Source organism: Narcine bancroftii, chromosome 5 (assembly GCF_036971445.1).
Source record: "Narcine bancroftii isolate sNarBan1 chromosome 5, sNarBan1.hap1, whole genome shotgun sequence".
Taxonomy (NCBI): domain Eukaryota; kingdom Metazoa; phylum Chordata; class Chondrichthyes; order Torpediniformes; family Narcinidae; genus Narcine; species Narcine bancroftii.
This window is the reverse complement of record NC_091473.1, coordinates 212,038,300-212,057,206: the sequence shown is the minus strand read 5'-3', so window position 1 is coordinate 212,057,206 and position 18,907 is coordinate 212,038,300. Positions and strand designations below refer to the sequence as shown.

The 18,907-nt window shown below is 46.2% G+C and overlaps 1 protein-coding gene across 7 annotated transcripts; it reads left to right on the top strand.

The window, feature by feature from the left end:
- The first annotated feature begins 4,806 nt into the window (after window positions 1-4,806).
- LOC138764780 (zinc finger protein 229-like) lies at window positions 4,807-18,877 on the top strand. Of its 7 annotated transcripts, none has more exons than XR_011358304.1 (4): window positions 4,922-5,056; window positions 6,338-6,473; window positions 9,160-9,361; window positions 18,389-18,877. XR_011358304.1 is itself a non-coding variant. In XM_069941062.1 (4 exons), exon 4 carries the CDS (start codon window positions 9,350-9,352, stop codon window positions 10,766-10,768), a length of 1,419 nt encoding a protein of 472 aa, XP_069797163.1. In that variant the 5' UTR covers window positions 4,922-5,024; window positions 6,020-6,121; window positions 6,338-6,473; window positions 9,160-9,349; the 3' UTR covers window positions 10,769-12,733. The 7 variants fall into 7 exon arrangements, 6 of the variants coding, with proteins under 6 accessions (XP_069797160.1, XP_069797163.1, XP_069797159.1 ...); XM_069941062.1 differs by lacking the exon at window positions 18,389-18,877 and adding an exon at window positions 6,020-6,121 and having other exon boundaries at window positions 4,922-5,024; window positions 9,160-12,733; XM_069941058.1 differs by lacking the exon at window positions 18,389-18,877 and adding an exon at window positions 6,020-6,121 and having other exon boundaries at window positions 9,160-12,733.
- The last annotated feature ends 30 nt before the right edge of the window (window positions 18,878-18,907 follow it).

Sequence of the window (18,907 nt, the reverse complement as noted above, 5' to 3'; positions counted from 1 at the left end):
ATTCCCTGATTCCTTTAATCAGATTAGCCCTATATTCTTCCATTAATACCCGACCATCATTGGTATTTTTATCCCAATTAGGTCTAGCCAAGGGGAATTTAGCTTCTCCAGGTACCGCATCTGGTCCCCCTTAGTGATCCCGATCCCAGACTCTAATCCCTGCCTGGCGAATCATTCCACGCTCATCCAGGGTAAACAGAGTCTTAAATATAGCCGTTAATTCATCCCATGTATATATATTCGGTCCCAACAACTGATCCAATTGTTCAGCGCATCCCTGTGGATCCTCTATCAGGGAAATCAATTCCCTCTTAAAATTACTCACCTCCGTACTGGTCAAGGGCACATTTACAAAACCGAGACCTCCTCCCACGGGAACCTCCCGCAGGGGTCTCATCCAGCTAACTTCTAGCTTATTATTTCTGAAATCCTGCTCTTCAGAAACTGATTCACAGTATCCTATCCTTTCTTCCAGTAGGTCCTCACTCGGCTCAAAACTAACCTTGCCTCTGTCTCTCGTAGGCAATCTAATACTTTGCGAATGGGTTAACATGCCACCCCTATTCTCTTCTCCTTTCGTTAGTTGCGGGGGAGGAGGGGAAGGTGCGGAAGGGTAGGGCACAGGAGGGGGGGGGGGGAGATAGGAGCTGGTAAAGGAGGGGCATAGGGTGGAGGAAGGAAATGTAACACATCCCATCCTTGCGTCTCGGGTACAAGGGGTTCCTCATCCCTCTTATCCTCACTTCTCTTTTCGTTCAGGACCAGTTGGTCAACCAACCCCCTGAGCCAGCAGGCGGCATATTCCCTGCTTTCAATGTTATCCCTTTGATTCTTATACAGCCAGATGTTCAGTTCCTGACACATCCAGTCATCCTCAGATCTGAGCCTCGGCCAATATACCGAGCTCCCTTTAATAGGGCTTTTAACCCATTCCAGACAACAGTACTTAATCATGATAAGTTTGTCTTTTCCCCGGGTTCTCCCCGAACCCCAGTCAGATAACATTACTCCTAACGGACTCTGTTTAGTTATCTGATCATCCAATCCTTCACTAGGATTCTCTCTCTTACTGCCCATACCTCCCATACTGACAGGTATAAAAATTTCTCTTACCAGATCCAGTAGCTACTCTTATCACGCTTCCTTAGCGTTCTCCCGTCGTTTGTTCTCAATGCCTCTTCTCGGATATCACTCGCTTCTTCCACTGACTAGCCACCCGTCATCCGTGAGTCCAGCTGAATCAGCTGGGGTGCACCTACCCCCGTCATCGGGCACTCTGTCAGTGGAGGGAGTGTGATCCCGGACGAACCCCCATTTGTTAGAAATAGATGTACCTTAACAGAAATTGCTCGAGACAAAAATTGAGAACTAAGAACATTTATTATAACAACAATGCAAAGTTGGGTGCTTCCCCTTACCCTGGGAATACACACATACACTGGGGCTCATCCAACTTTTATACAGTGAATTTCAGTATCAGAATACCCTCCCCCTTACATTCTTCTGCCTCCTGGATGGGTTTGGCATTAGGCAATTCTTCCTGCCTACGTGCAGTTTCAGTGGACTTGGAGGACCAGGGGGTATCCTGTCGGTGTCTTCTCATGTCATTATCCCCATTGTCCTTATTCACAACCTTGCCCTTGTCCCCATTTACACCTTTCCAACTCTCAGAGCTACAGTCTCTTCATATGCAGAGTTCGCTAATCCTGTCTAGGGTTTACTAATTTAATATGCATAACTTGATAAATCTGTGTAAGGCTTACTAATTATATATGTAGAACTTGGTACTTCTGTCTAGGGCTAGGAGACCCTTATTTCACCCAGACTACCTCTACTTCCTACATTCTATTATTCCTTACCTCTCCTTATCTTATTCATACGGTGGGCTCACTGATCCTGTCGAAAGGACTAGCAGGTTCTTATCTTACATAGGCTGACTCTGCTTCCTGCATCCTAATTTCCATGCTTAGCCTGTTCATACTGGCTTAATCCATCACTCCATGTGTCTGTACTAGTTTCCCCATTTTTCATATTTTCATGTCAAGTTTACTCATTTCTCACACTGATCTAAAAGAAAAGTGAGTATTGTGAGAGATGAGTAAAACTGATATAAAAATATGAGGATGAGGAAACTCATATAGATATATGGGTAAATGAATAAAGCCAGTATGAACAGGATAAGAAATGGATGTTAGAATGTAGGAAGCAGTCAGTCTGAGTAAGATAAGGGTCTTCTAGCCTTTAGACAGAATCAGCAAGTTCACCGTATGAATGAGATAAGGATAGACAATAGATAATAGAATGTAGAAGTAGAGTTAGTCTGAATAAGATAAGGGTCTCCTAGCCCTAGAAAGAATTACCAAGTTCTGCATATGAAATTAGTAAGCCCTAACAGTATTAGCAAGTTCTGCATATGAAGAGGCTGTAGCCCTGAGAGTTGGGAAGGTGTAAATTAGAACAAAGACAGGTTTGTGAATAAGGACAATGAGGATAATGACATGATGGGACACCGACAGGATACCCCCTGGTCCTCCAAGTTCACAGAAACAGCACGTAGGCAGGCAGGATTGCCTAATGCCAAACCAATGTAAGGGGGAGGGTATTTCTATACTGAAATAAACTGTATAAAAGTTGGGTGAGCCCCAGTGTATGTGTGTATTCCCAGGGTAAGGGGAAGCACCCAACTTTGCATTGTTGTATAATAAATGTTCTTTGTTCTCAATTTTTGTCTTGAGCAAATTCTGTGAAGGTACCTCTGTTTCTAACAACGGGGAAGAAAATGTTTTTGTACCATCTTCAGGCTCCTGTACCTGATGGTAGCAGTGTGAAGGGGGCATGGCCTAGGTGGGGAGGATCCTTGTGGATAGAGGTTGCTTTCTTCAGACACCACCTCTTGTAGATATCCTCAATGGAGTGAAGTCTGATGCCCATGATGTTACTGGCTGAGTTCACAACTCTGTAGGCTTTTCCTATACTATCCATTGGCACCTCCATACCAGACAGAGATACAACCAGTCAGAATACTGTCAACGGTACACCTGTAGAAATTTACAAGAGTCTTTGGTGAAATACCAAATCTTAAGTATAGGCACTGGTGAACCTCGTTTGTGATTGCACTGACATGGATTGTACATGTAGCAGAGATAGAGTGAATACATATGCTAATGTTCACAGACAGGCTGCAACTCACAGGTTCAGTGATACTTATGCTAATGTTCACAGACAAGCTGCAACTCACAGGTTAAGTGACAAGAAACACCCCTCCCCAACTTGGTCTCCTGTAAATCATCCTTTGGGTCACACAGACATTCGGAATGTTCTCTGAAGATCTGTCCTGGGGCTCCCATGTCAGTGCAATCACAAACGAGGTTCACCAGTGCCTATACTTAGTGAGGAGTTTAAGATTTGGTATTTCACCAAAGACTCTTGTAAATTTCTACAGCTGTACCGTTGACAGTATTCTGACTGGTTGTATCTCTGTCTGGTATGGAGGTGCCAATGGATAGTACAGGAAAAGCCTACAGAGTTGTGAACTCAGCCAGTAACATCATGGGCATCAGACTTCTCTCCATTAAGGATATCTTCAAGAGGTGGTGTCTGAAGAAAGCAACCTCTATCCTCAAGGATCCTCCCCACCTAGGCCATGCCCCCTTCACACATCAGGTACAGGAGCCTGAAGATGGTACAAAAACATTTTCTTCCCCGTCATCAGTTTGGTGAAATCACAAACACCTCATGGTAATACGGAGGATCACGTGTGTCACATGACCCTACTGGCAGGTACCTAGTTGGAGGTCACCTCACCTGCCCATCAAGGTCAAACTCTGTTCACAGGTTAGCGCACACCTGACAGCTGGCCCCTTTAATGACCTAACCTATTCCTGGTTGGACTTTCCAGTCAATGTCACTATAAAGCCCACATGTGGACCACCTGTCTCTTTCTTTCTTCTCCTAGAACGAACCCTAGCTCCACTCCAGGTTGCAACTGAGGGCAGTGCTGGAGAATCGTTGGCAAGGTATGCACTGACAAAGGGTTGAGAGTTGTAGTGTTGCACATGTAGTGATACAGTCATAGTAAGTCAAAATTACTTTAGTAAAGAGCTATGCCTGCACTCGATCAAGGGGTGGTGGGTATTGTATTGCATTCCTAAACTCTAAAGCTATTTCTCTGTGGCTGGTCGCAAGTATTGGGTAGTTGTTGGATCTGATGAGATGGTATTGTGCGATCCTTGTGTGTGAGACTATTATACCTATTGCGACTTCCCTACATGTATGAATAAAGGGTTTGAGATCCTGGCGAGCATGCTGTCGACCATGACAAAATACCAAGTAAACTGGTCCAAGTACCTGGACCTAGTTGGTGAGAAAATGGGGAACCATAAGGTGTCCATCCACAAGAAGGTTTCCAAAGACTAAGGGGAGTCAGAGGGGCGTCTTTTGGCTGCTACCATCTCTCCTGAGACACCATGCAAAGAGCTCCCAGAGAGATAGGACTTGTCCCTGGCAGCGGCGCCCCCATACAGGATGGAAAATGGGACACGTGTTATTGAGGAATGGCCACAGTGGTACCCAAGACTAACTGCTGTTCTTCCCCCTCCTGACTGTCGCTCAGACTGTCACCCCCCCCCCCCCCTTCCTCGCTGCATTGTTCCATCTTGTTCCCAGTTGCAATTAATACTTCGCTTCCCGGTTGCAGATTTAATGTGGAAATGTCTCTGTGAAGCACAAGCCAGAGTTGTCCCGGGCCGCTTCTCTCTGATTGACAGCTCAATCCGTGCCTTCCCAGGTTGCTGTCGCCCAGTCACGTGCTAACCAGCCGCCGACAGGGGAGTGCGCGCTGACGTCATAGAGCCGCGCAGCGTCATGAGCGCCGTTCCCTCAGTGACGGGCCGGCCCACTGAGGCTGGTCGTGGAGGTGAGATTTCCCTTGGGCTCTGCGGGCCCGGAGTGGCCGGGTGTCCGAATTCTCGGGGCCCGGGGAGAGGTGGGGGCGTGAGTGCCGTGTTCTCGGGGCCCGAGAGCAGGTAAGTTCCGTGTTCTCGGGGCCCGAGAGCAGGTAAGTTCCGTGTTCTGGGGCGCAGGCCCGGCCGTGGTTTGAGCCGCGCTGCCGGGGGTGGGGGGTGGGGGGTGGGGTGGGGGGGGATCGGGGTCGGGTCATTGGGGCCTTTGGCGATCAGCGGCTTCGGGGAGGGGGGCGAGCGGCACAAAGGTCCGGGCTGGGGCGAGTCCGGCAGGGAGTGAGGGCAACATCCAGGTGCAATGAAAGCTGTTCAGTGGGCAGCACAGACAGCGACAAGTGAAGCAGCGAGGAGGGTGTGAGGGGCCAAACTGGCTGCAAACATGTCCTGGTCATGGCACCGGGAGAGATTGTGTCATGAGGAGGGACTGCGTTCCCTGAACTGTTGGAGGGTGACGGTGACCTTTAGGGGGAGGGGGGATCCCAATAAACAGTGAATAGTGATGACAGTTGCCCCAGTGTTGGGGAGATCATGGACAAACAAGGGGCAACTTTGCCCAGAGAGGGTGGTGTGGATCTGACAGGAGCTGCCAGGGGAAGATGCAAAGGTGGGGACAGTTACAGGCAATAAGATATTTAAAAAGGCACATGAATGGGAAAGGTTCAGAGGTTCATGGTCCATACACACACAACTGGAACTGGCTCAAATAGACACCTTGGTTGGGGTGAATCGAGCTGCAGGGCCTGTTTCTGCTCTGTCTGTCTCTGTGACTCCTTCACTATGAAGGGAGACACTGGTGGGAAAGAAGGCAGTGGGATCTTCCCCTTTGTTAATGGGGCAGATTAGAGAAAACCAGTGAGGTTCTGGGGCATTGATCAAAGGGTGGTTGGACCTAGCTGTCCTGAAATTGAAGTGCTGGGTCTGGTCCTATCTTGGCTTGATGATGCAGGGTCTGTGGTTTATGTCCCTCACTGATATCTGATTCAATGAGCTGGGAAGGGGAGGCATTGATGACTCCAACTGAAATATAAGGGTTCATCTGGAGAAACTATTCCCTCCAGTTGATGATTTGAAGACCAAACAACAGTGATCAAATCTAGAGATAGAGGCAGAACATTCTGGAAACACTTGGGGCATCTCCAGGAAGAGAAGCTGAGCTTCAGGTACATGTCCCAACTCTTTTTCCCTCTCCACTGAGCTGCTGAGGATTTCCAGCAGCTTATGACTTCATCTCAGACTTCCAGCAACTGCAGGTTTGTTATTTTTCATCTAAATATCAGAGCCTGAGGTTAAGACCTGAACTGAAGTGGAGTCAGTCTGCACTTGCAGGAATTTAGAATGATGAGATGTGATCTAATTGGTTCTCTTGTGTTTTGCAGATTGATATGCAGAGGTGGCAATTGTATCAATTAAGCTAGTCCTTGATCTCTGCCTTTCTGATGTGGAACTGTGATCTGACTGCTCCTCCACTGTGGACCTCAGTGTCTGCTCTTCCTGCCTGCTGGGCAGTAAACAGTGAGTATCTGTCATGGCCTCACTCCTCCAGCTCTCTTCCTCTGTATTAGCATTCCCATGCTGGTGTTCAAACCTTGCCTTGGGCCTCAACCTCCACCCCACAGTCTTATGACCCTCTGAAATCTCCTCCCTAATCAGTTTGCATCCCAATAATTTCTCCTTTTGGATTGGAGCCTGTGAACTGTTGTTTTCTGCAGAGATCAGTGGTGGGTCCTCTACTGATACCTTAATGACTTCCCTGAAAATGTAAGGGGCAGAATTAGTGAGTTTGCAGAGGGTAACACAATGGATGGGTACAGTGGACATTGAATGAGGTTGTCTCAAGTGACAACAGGATAGAAACCTACTGAGAAAGTGGGGAAAGGAATGGCAGATGGAGTTTAACTCAAACAAGTGCAAAATGATGCATTTTGGGAAATTAAACCAGAGCCGAGGTGCTGTGGAGCAGAGTTCACAGTTCCCTGAAAGTGGTGGCACAGGGTGGGGGCGAAGGTGAATCGCATGCTTGCCTTCATCTGCCGAATCATTGGATGTGATGTTCTAGTTGTACAAAATATTGGTTGATCCACACTTGAGCATGATGTGCAGCAAAGATGTGATTAAACTGGGCAGTGTGCAGAAAAGACTCACAAAGGGGTGCCTGGATTGGATCAGCTATCCCTTTCATAATTTTGTCTTGTTTCTATAAAATCTCCTGAATTCATCTGAGTATAAACCCAGATGATTTTGTCTCTTCTCAAAGGTCAACCCCCTCATCTTCAGGATCAACCTGATGAGCCTCCTCAAGACTGTCTCCTAGTATCTCCTTCCTCAAGTCTGGAGACCAGTGCTCCAGGTGCTGCCTTGCAGTACCTTGTACAGTTGCAGCATGATCTCCCTGCTCTTGAATTCATTTCCTCTCACGATGAAGGCCAACATTCCATTTGCCTTCTTAATAACCTGTTGTACCTGCTCCCCAACTTCATGTGATTCATGGATAAGCAGCCCCAAGTCCCTTTGCACTACAGCATGCTGCAGTTTTTCACTATTTAAATAATAATCTGCTCTTCTGTTTTTCCTGCCAAAGGGGATAACCTCGCATTTACTAACGTTGTACTCCATCTGCCAGACCTTTGCCCACTCATTTTAATGATATCCTTCTGCACAATTGCACATCATCTGTCTTTGGCTTGGCTTCGCGGACGAAGATTTATGGAGGGGGTAAAAAGTCCACGTCAGCTGCAGGCTCGTTTGTGGCTGACAAGTCCGATGCGGGACAGGCAGACACGATTGCAGCGGTTGCAGGGGAAAATTGGTTGGTTGGGGTTGGGTGTTGGGTTTTTCCTCCTTTGCCTTTTGTCAGTGAGGTGGGATCTGTACAATTTGCTTTTCCACTCAATTTAGAATTGTATGCAAACTTGGCTACACTTCACTCTGTCCCCTTTTCCAAGTCATCAATGTAAATGGTGAACAGCTGCGGGCCCAACAACGACCCCTGTGGCTCCTCACTTACCACTGTCTGCCAATCAGAAAAACACCATTTATCCCAACCCTCTGCCTTCTGTCAGTTAATCAATTCTCAATCCATGCCAATAAACTCCCCTAACTCCATTCATCTGTATTTTATTGATAAGTCACTTTTGATGGTCAGCACAGATGTGGTAGATCAAAGGGTCTGTTTCTCTGCTGTAGAACTCTAACGACGAGACTCCACTTTGGAGGCTGGGGTCCTCAGCTTTGAGCTTCCCTCACCAAACCCCTCGGCCTTTGAGATGATCCTTGCCCCCTCCCACTTGGACCAAGCTGTCGGTCATCTCTCTGAATATTGTCCACGGTATTTCCCTAATTCCACACATAATTGGACGGTCACTGACACAGACCTGTGTCCACGGATCACCACAGAAACAAATGGGAGTTGCCCTCTTGTCCCCTCAGGCCCGCCTCACTATTCAGTGGAATCATTGCTGATCTGCCCCAGGATTGATCTCTTTCCTGTCAGTTCCACACCACTCACAATTTCCCGATCATTCACAACATGATCATTCCTTTCTCCAAATCCCTCCCATGATCTGCCCTTCCCAACCCAGAGATTCATCTGCCCCTCCCTGTGCTGAAGTTAAACCATTCTTTGTCCTTGTAGGGCAGTGGTTTGTCTCTCCTTGTCCATCTCTCTGCTGTGTGCTACTGGAGTTGGACTGGGCCGTGCAGGTGTGTCCCAAGCTGGGTTGAACAGGTCTGGGTCCCACCAATGTGGTGTTGGCTGGTGCAGAACTGTCTGTCTACAGGCGGATCAGTATGGTCTGTGACTTCAATGCTGGGCTTTTTCATGTCTTTCTCTGTCCTGCAAAGGAGTTGCTGCTGTAAATCAGTGTCTCTGCTTTGTCACTGGAGGTGCTGACATTCTGCTCTGTGCACTCTTCCTGAACTTTGCCCATCCCTGCCCAATTATCAGGCCTCTGACCTGATTCATCTCTCATGTGCCTGAATTTACTGTCTTTGCAAATGAACCTCTTTCCTACACTGAGTGAGTCCCGTGCACAGTTGCGGGTGATTGTTCCTTTCACTCACCTGTTTAGTGATGTGACTGTTGGTGGGTCAGGTGGTTGCGATTTGTTCCAATTTGTCATGTTACTAGCCATATCTCCAGGGTGTGTCGTTCTGCAGAGAATGTCTTTCTCCCTCTCACTCCACCATCTTCTCTTCACAGGGTTAAGGAAACAGTGCGTTTCCAGGCTGGAAGCTTCGGACAACGCCACGTTGTGGTCTGACACTCAGATTGGATTCTTCTGAGCCTGTGTCAGCCAGCTTTATCAGCGGATTAGGAGCGTCGGGATCACTACATGAAGAAACCCTTCATCCATTGAGTGCAGGAACTGGACTTCAGCTGATTGGCTGACATGGAGGGTCAGGTGACCAGTAATACAGCAGATGAAACACTCCAGTGTGAGGAGGGGCTTTCTGTAGACTTACTGGAAACACATCCCTGTGCTCCCACTGGGGAGAGACTGTACCCCTGTTCCAAGTGTGGGGAGGGATTCGCCAGCTCAGAGGCACTGCTACAACACCAGTGTGTCCCCACTAGGGGGAGCCCATTCCCCTGTTCTGACTGTGGGAAGAACTTTCAAACCTGCAAGGACCTGGAGGAGCAAGGGTGTGTTCCCCCTGGGGAGAATTCATTCACCTGCCACGTGTGTGGGAAGGGGTTCGCCCAGTCATTCAGCCTCCTGCAGCACCAAAACTTTCACTCTGGGGAGAGAGCCTTTAAATGCATTGTGTGTGGGAAGGGTTTCTCTCGACCTTCACACCTGCAACAACACCAGAGAATTCACACCGGGGAGAAACCGTTCGCCTGCTCCCTGTGTGGGATCGGATTCACTCAGTCCTCCACCCTGCTGAGGCACCAGAGAGTTCATACCGGGGAGAAACCATTCACCTGCTCCCTGTGCGGGAAAGGGTTCACTCAGCCCTACCGACTGCAAGCACACCAGCGGGTTCACACTGGGGAGAGACCATTCACCTGCTCCCTGTGCGGGAAGGGGTTCACACAGGCCTCCGGCCTTCAGGCACACCAGCGGATTCACACTGGGGAGAAACCATTCACCTGCTCTCTGTGTGGGAAAGGGTTCCCGCAGTCCTCTGCCTTGCTGAGACACCAGAGATTTCACAACGGGGAGAAACCGTTCTCTTGCATCAAGTGTGGAATGGGATTCGCTGATTCCTCCTCTCTGCTGGGTCACCAGAGAATTCACACTGGGGAGAAACCGTTCACATGCTCCGTGTGTGGGGTGGGATTCACCCGGTCCTCTTATCTTCTGAGGCACCAAAGAGTTCACACTGGGGAGAAACCGTTCTCTTGCAGCAAGTGCGGAAAGAGATTTGCCGATTCCTCCTCTCTGCAGGGCCACGTTAGAATTCACAATGGAGAGAGACCATTCACATGCTCACTGTGTGGGATCGGATTCACCCGGTCCTCGTACCTTCTGAGGCACCAGAGAGTTCATACTGGGGAGAAACCATTCACCTGCTCCCTGTGCGGGAAGAGGTTCTCTCGGCCCTCTAGCTTGAGGGCACATCAGCGGGTTCACACTGGGGAGAAACTATTCTCTTGTAGCAAGTGTGGAAAGGGATTCACCCAGTCCTCCTCACTACGGGCCCATCGGAACATTCACACTGGGGAGAGATCATTCCCCTGCTCCCTGTGTGGGAAGGAGTTCACTCAGCTCTCTGGTCTTTGGGGACACCAGCGAGTTCACATAGGGAGAGAGAGTGTTCAAGATGGACAGTCATTTTTCCTCCCTGGTAAAAGCGTCACATGATAAAGGGCATGTATTTCAGGTGACGGGAGAGGGAAGAATTTAAGAATTTCAGGGTAAATATTTTACCCATGGAGCGGTGAGCTCTTGGAATAGGCCACCAGGTTTAGTTGATTCTTGATAGACCCATGAATATGGAGGCAGGTGGATCATGTGAGGGCAGCAGTTGAATTTAACTTAGGCATCCTGTTCAGTATAGTCACGTGGACGTGGGCCAAAGGGTCGATATTTCAGTAGGTGACAGGTTTAAGGATTGTGTGTTGATGGGGATTTTCCCTGAACCCCAAGCTCCTCCTCATCTTACTGTCCCCACTATTATTTGGGCTTCTTTCCTCTTTCCTTGCTGTTCTGAGTGTAGGGTTCCTGCTGTCTGTTGCCTTCCGTGGATGCTGCCTGACCTACTCGGTTTCTCCAGCATTTTGTGTGTTGCTGCTGAGGTGATTGTGGTGGTGACCTCTGACCTGGTGCCTGCATGGCTGGGCTTTTGTGACGAGATCATAAACCAGCCAGAAGACGACAGTGTCGTTAACTGCTGGACAGGAGTTAGCTGTGCAAGTTCCTTTTGGAGTTTCCCATTGTTTAAGTTTGAAACTCGACGCTGCAACCTCAGGATTTTCAGATGATGAGGGTGTGCAGATGCTGAGATCTAATGCAGGACACAAATGCTGGAGAAATTCAGAAGGTCATGCAACATCCATAGGAAGTAAAAAGCAGTCAGAATTTCGAGACTGAGCCCTTCCCCAGGGGTGCCGAAAATGAGGCAGTCGCCTGAATTAAAAGCTAAGGGGGAGGAGCACGGGTTTACAGCTAGATACTGGACATAGGATAGAAGAGAGAGAAGGTGAGAAGTGGTGGGGAGAGGGCTAAGAAGGGTAGCTCTCTGATGGGAGAAAGAATTGAAGGGGGTGGGCAGCTGGAGGAAAGGAAACAGGGATACCAGAAACTGGAGGTTGATATTAATGCCATCTGGTTGGAGAGTCCCAGGATGGAATATAATATTGCTGGAGAAACTCAACAGGACACACAGCAGCCGGCATCTCAGACTTTGAGCCTTTGTCAGGAATATGAAAAAAGGAGGGAGGGGCAGGGGAAGCAGCACAGGCGAAATGTGATTACAGGTGGGAGGAGAGAAGAGAAAGAAGCTGAGAAGTGATAGGGGGAGATTTCCCTGACAGAAGAGGGTATGGAAGGGGGTGGGTATCTGAAGGAAAGGAGACAGATGGACTGAATAAAAATGGTAGAGGGGAAGTTTTGGGCCTCATTCTTGACTTCCAAAGCACTTTCTGGGTGACATCTTCACACCCAACAGCATATACCTCCTGAATGTCCTTTAAAATGCCTTGACCTGTGCTTGTGCCACTGTAATGCTGCTATTTGGTGATCTATTGTGTGTAGAGGAAACGTGAATTCCCTGCCTGTCTGGAATGTGTGTAATGTGGGTGGTCATATGTTCTTCCCGTTTGAAACTTATTCGGAAATCAAATCACCTATCAATCAAGGTTGGACTCCGGCCACTATTAGTGCTCACCTTGCTGTTGGCTAATTTAAATCACCTAGGGTCATTATTGGCTCGAAGCACAGATTAGCATTGTATATAACACCAACGCACAGCACATTCTTTCTCTCTGCCTTATGTCCAAGCCCTTAGACATAGCTCTATGCTAGGTTGCTACTGTGGAAATCACTGAAAGTGTTGTGGATAAGGTGTGCACTACATTGAAGCTGAGCCTTAGTATTGCAATACATCATACTTGCAGAGTCATACCCCTATTGGTCAGGGAACCAGGTGTGTTTGAGAGTCCAGGTTTGTAGTGCGTGAGCGAGTCGAGTATAGGTTTACTGTTGTCGGAGTCCAACTGAAGTCTGAGGTGAATGTCTGCATTGTCGTTCAAGTGAAATAGTGATCGAATACCATTTAACGTTCTCCCCTATTTCTCGTGTGTTAATAAAAGTTGCATGTGATTGTAACACTTGTGTCCAGAATCATCTTTCTGTGAACCCACCAAATCTGATACTCTTCTAAACACAACAGTATCATGCCCTGTCAGAGTGAGATGTTGGAAGATATCAGTGAATAAATTGGCCTGTTGGTCAGCACAGGTTTTCAGTACTTGGCCACATACTCCATCGACGAAGATGGTTCTGGAGTGAGAAAGAGAATTCCCAAAGTGATGTCGCAAGAACAACTGTGTACGCGGGGCTCCGCACTACTAAAAACGGCTGTGCTGTATCAGACTACGGAACCCTTGTCGACGAGCGTTGCTGGTCAGACTAGGGCAAAACAAAAGGCCTGTAAGCAAGTAAAGCCTGTCGCTACATCTACAGGGGAAGAAAGAACAGAAGAGGAGCCTTCACAATTAGAGGGAGAGGAACTGGTACAATATGGACACAGGCCCCCAATTTCAACAAACTATTCAAGAAGGTAAAATTAAAACCACTCAAATAGTTCCATATTCTGTTGATCCTTCATGTCAATTTAATTTGATTTTTCAACAAATTCAATCCATGACTAATCAAATGAAACATGAGTTTATATCTGTTAAGGCCCAATTTAATTCACAATTTGAATCCATTAAAGATGAAATGGCTACTATTAAAACTGATACGGCAAAATGTGCTAAGGCTGTGGATAAAATTAAAGTTAAAAAAACAAGATTTTCAAGACTGTCACCTTGATGTGAAACAATGTAAAGATACAGTTAATAAAATGGAAGATTCTTTTTCAGGTTGGGAAGTTCAAAGGAAAGATCTTTTACAGAAAATTGATGTATTGGAGTATCTCAAAGTCATAGGAACAACATTAAAATTGTTGGACTGGCTGAAGATTTCAAAGGTTCTAATCCAGTACAGTTTTTTCCAAAAGTGGATACTTGAAGTTTTAGGTTCTGAAAATTTTCTTAATGGTTTGGAATTGGATAGAGTTCATAGAGCTATTAGAAAGTAACCATTTCCAGGATAGACGCCATGCTCTGTCTTAGATGTTTGCATTAACAGGATAAAGAAATTATATTAAGATTGGCAGTCCAAAATATTAGAAAATAACAAGCTCTGTTGATGATTGGGAATAACAGAATTTTTTAATGCAGACTTGAGTCAAACTATTGTTATGAGAAGGAAAGAATTTAATCCAGCAAAATCAATTTTGTGGAAGAAAAGATACAAATTTGCTTTTTGGTATCCAGTTGTACTTAGATATTTTATGGAGACATCCAGTCAGGTTTTTTTACGGAAAAAGACGAAGGATTGATGTTTGGTAATGTGTTGCCTAACAATGAACAAAATGGCAACCAAAGTTGTTATTCTCAGCAACCTAAAATGAGTCAAAATAAATCACGAGATAGATCTCAGATGATGGAACGTCGAGAATTGATGGACTGAAAATGATGATGATCAAGAGAATCGAGATCTTGAAGGTAGTACTGTTTTTTTCCCCCAGTACTTTTTTGGGGGGTGTTTTTTTTCTTTTAGGGGTTTCTTTCTTTCTGTTAGGAGATGTTATTTACCTTTGGAGACTGCTGTGGAGCTGTGACCTACAGGGACAGGATGGCGGAGGTTGTGTATTTTAGATATATGGGGTAGATAATTTAAATTTGTAACTTATAATGTGAATGGGCTCAAAAATCAAATTAAGAAGTTTTGGCTTATCTTAAAAAAAATGAGAGTTGATAATACTTTTTTTACAGGAGTCTCATTTAACTGAAAAAGAACATCAAACATTAAAAAGGGAATGGGTTGGTCAATTATAGCTTCATTTTTAAATTCTAAAGCAAGAGGATTTGCTATTTTAATTAATAAGAAATTACCTTTTACATCAAAATCAACTTTTACTGATTCTGCAGGGAGGTTTGTTTTAGTTAATTGTCAAATTTATTCAGAATTTTGGACTCTTATGAATGTTTATACTCCAAATGTAGATGATGAAAAATGTATTCAGGATTCCTTTCTTAAATCTTGCACCCCAAGTCCAAAGCCCGCTGCGCAGCTCAGACGGCAAAGTCCTCCTCAGCGACAAGATCTCCATCCTCAACCGATGGTCAGAACACTTCCAATCTCTTTTCAGTACCAACCGCTCAGTCCAAGATTCCGCCCTGCTCCAGCTCCCTCAACAGCCCCTAAGGCTAGAGCTGGATGAGGTTCCCACCCTGGATGAGACATATAAGGCAATCGAACAACTGAAAAGTGGCAAAGCAGCAGGTATGGATGGAATCCCCCCAGAAGTCTGGAAGGCTGGCGGCAAAACTCTGCATGCCAAACTGCATGAGTTTTTCAAGCTTTGTTGGGACCAAGGTAAACTGCCTCAGGATCTTCGTGATGCCACCATCATCACCCTGTACAAAAACAAAGGCGAGAAATCAGACTGCTCAAACTACAGGGGAATCACGTTGCTCTCCATTGCAGGCAAAATCTTCGCTAGGATTCTACTAAATAGAATAATACCTAGTGTCGCTGAGAATATTCTCCCAGAATCACAGTGCGGCTTTCGCGCAAACAGAGGAACCACTGACATGGTCTTTGCCCTCAGACAGCTCCAAGAAAAGTGCAGAGAACAAAACAAAGGACTCTACATCACCTTTGTTGACCTCACCAAAGCCTTCGACACCGTGAGCAGGAAAGGGCTTTGGCAAATACTAGAGCGCATCGGATGTCCCCCAAAGTTCCTCAACATGATTATCCAACTGCACGAAAACCAACAAGGTCGGGTCAGATACAGCAATGAGCTCTCTGAACCCTTCTCCATTAACAATGGCGTGAAGCAAGGCTGTGTTCTCGCACCAACCCTCTTTTCAATCTTCTTCAGCATGATGCTGAACCAAGCCATGAAAGACCCCAACAATGAAGACGCTGTTTACATCCGGTACCGCACGGATGGCAGTCTCTTCAATCTGAGGCGCCTGCAAGCTCACACCAAGACACAAGAGAAACTTGTCCGTGAACTACTCTTTGCAGATGATGCCGCTTTAGTTGCCCATTCAGAGCCAGCTCTTCAGCGCTTGACGTCCTGCTTTGCGGAAACTGCCAAAATGTTTGGCCTGGAAGTCAGCCTGAAGAAAACTGAGGTCCTCCATCAGCCAGCTCCCCACCATGACTACAAGCCCCCCCACATCTCCATCGGGCACACAAAACTCAAAACGGTCAACCAGTTTACCTATCTCGGCTGCACCATTTCATCAGATGCAAGGATCGACAATGAGATAGACAACAGACTCGCCAAGGCAAATAGCGCCTTTGGAAGACTACACAAAAGAGTCTGGAAAAACAACCAACTGAAAAACCTCACAAAGATAAGCGTATACAGAGCCGTTGTCATACCCACACTCCTGTTCGGCTCCGAATCATGGGTCCTCTACCGGCACCACCTACGGCTCCTAGAACGCTTCCACCAGCGTTGTCTCCGCTCCATCCTCAACATCCATTGGAGCGCTCACACCCCTAACGTCGAGGTACTCGAGATGGCAGAGGTCGACAGCATCGAGTCCACGCTGCTGAAGATCCAGCTGCGCTGGATGGGTCACGTCTCCAGAATGGAGGACCATCGCCTTCCCAAGATCGTATTATATGGCGAGCTCTCCACTGGCCACCGTGACAGAGGTGCACCAAAGAAAAGGTACAAGGACTGCCTAAAGAAATCTCTTGGTGCCTGCCACATTGACCACCGCCAGTGGGCTGATAACGCCTCAAACCGTGCATCTTGGCGCCTCACAGTTTGGCGGGCAGCAGCCTCCTTTGAAGAAGACCGGAGAGCCCACCTCACTGACAAAAGGCAAAGGAGGAAAAACCCAACACCCAACCCCAACCAACCAATTTTCCCTTGCAACCGCTGCAATCGTGTCTGCCTGTCCCGCATCGGACTGGTCAGCCACAAACGAGCCTGCAGCTGACGTGGACTTTTTACCCCCTCCATAAATCTTCGTCCGCGAAGCCAAGCCAAAGAGAAAGAAGAAGAGAGATCCATTATTAGATAAATCTCAAATATGAAAACTGCAAAAAGAATTTTAACTTTGATGAAAGATTTGAATTTAGTTGATATTTGGAGAAGGTTGAATCTGAAGGAAAATGATTATTCATTTTAGGTTTGGTTCTTCTAGAATAGATTTTTTAGTTTTGGCTCAGTTACAAGGACGAGTAATTCAACCAGGTTATAAAGATAGGATTTTATCAGATCATTCACCTTTATTAATTTCATGTTTAGGATCTGAAGAGATTACTTCAATTTATAGATGGAGATTTAATTCTTCAGGAATAAGGTTAATTCTGATGAATTTAAGATTAATTTATTTGCTGATAGTGTTTTGATTTATTTGACAGATCCTGAAAATTATTTGAGTTCATTGTATATGAGATTAAAGGAATATGGTGAAATATCAGGTTATAACATTAATTTGGATAAAATTGAAATTATGCCTTTAGTTGAGGGAGATTATATTCAATGTTCAATTTAAATGGTTAGATAATGGAATTAAGTACAAATGGAATTAAAATTGATAAAAAAAAATTTAAAAATTATGTAAGTTGAATTATTTAATAAAATTAAAGAGGATTTGAATAGATGGAATGATTTACCTGTAATAGGCAGAGTGAATTGTATTAATATGAATATTTTTCCAAGGATTCAATATCTTTTTCAATCCATTGCTTGTAGTATGCCTCATTTTTTTTAAGGATTTAAATTTAATTTGGAAGTTTTTGTGGAAAGGTAAAATAGTCAGAGTATCTTTAGAGAAATTAACTTGGAAATTTGAATTAGGAGGCCTGCAGCTTCCACATTTTGAAAATTATTATAAAGTGGCTTGGTTGCAATTTATTAATGGAATTTTTGATTTAGATCAATCTTCAACATGGGCTAATGCAATGGCCCAACATTCTAAACTGTCCCCAGACCATGACTCATGCTCTGGGCCTCCTTCCACTCCACAACAGCCCCAGTGGTGGTTTATCGTCCAAGTCCAGAAATTTTTAGATAATTTTCTGCACATACTCAGTCTGTCTCCCATTCTCTCAGCAGTCCACTTTCACCTTGACTCTCTAAGACAAACTGTCACTTTTTAACATAAAACACATAGATCAATACACAACACAGAACTCTGTAACAGATGAAAAGCTTTGAAAGATTGGTCATGGCCAGAATTAACATGTACCTAAGGTCTACACGCATTGCAATTCGCCTTCCACCTCAGTCTTTCCACAGAAGATGCAGTATCACTGGCTCTCCACTCAGCTCTGGATCATATGGACCAGGAATGGCCAAACATGGTTAATGTAAGAGCCACAAGCGTGGGAGCATGATTGCCAGTTATCAATGCCGAATCCAACGGCGAATAGGACACGTGGTGGTAATTAATCTGGGGGAGGGTCCGAGAGAGTGACAGGTTTCTGAAGTCGATCATTGGTGGAAGATGGGGAGCAAGGATGAGTTGGTGGGTGCTGTGTGCGATGACATAATAAAGGGAGCTCATGTGCTTTAGTTGCAGTTTGTGTCTCCTCTTTAAGGCGATTTCAGGCACCCATTGCATTGTGGGTAAATATGCTGCCATCTTCTCTCTGGCAGTGTTCCATGTTAAGAATACTCTCTATGTTGTCTCTCCTTCTTGCTTCCCTCACACTCTGACCATTTTCCGTTCACAGGATTTTGAGGTGGATCATCTCCAGGCGGGAAGCTGTGGACAAGAAGCACGTTGATATCTGACGGAGCGACTGGATTCCCGGGGACCAGTGCATCATCGAGCCTTGTCTGTGGATTGGGGGCACAATGAGGAGAACCCCCACACCTGTTGAGGACTGGGCTTCAGCCGATTGACTAATATGGAGGATCAGGTAACCAGTGAGGCTGCTCACAAATCACTCCAATGTGGTGGGTTCAGTGACACTGGGGAGAGGCCATTCTGAGTGTGGGGAGGGATTTGCCAGCTTTGAGGCACTGCTGCAACACTGCTAGGGGGAGCCCATTCCCCTCCTCTGACTCCTCCAAGGACCTGGAGGAGCACAGGTGTGTTCCCCCGGGGAAGAGTCCATTCACCTGCTCCGAGTGCAGGAAGTCTTCCAGTCTGCTGGTGCACGAGACGATCCACACTGGGGACAGACCATTTTTTCCAAAAAAACTGTAATCACAATAAAGTATTTGCAAAGGAAACCTATTTAAAGTGC

Excerpts from the sequence above, each read along its gene's own strand:
- LOC138764780 (XM_069941059.1), top strand. The coding sequence starts at position 9,350 with ATGGAGGGTCAGGTGACCAGTAATACAGCAGATGAAACACTCCAGTGT.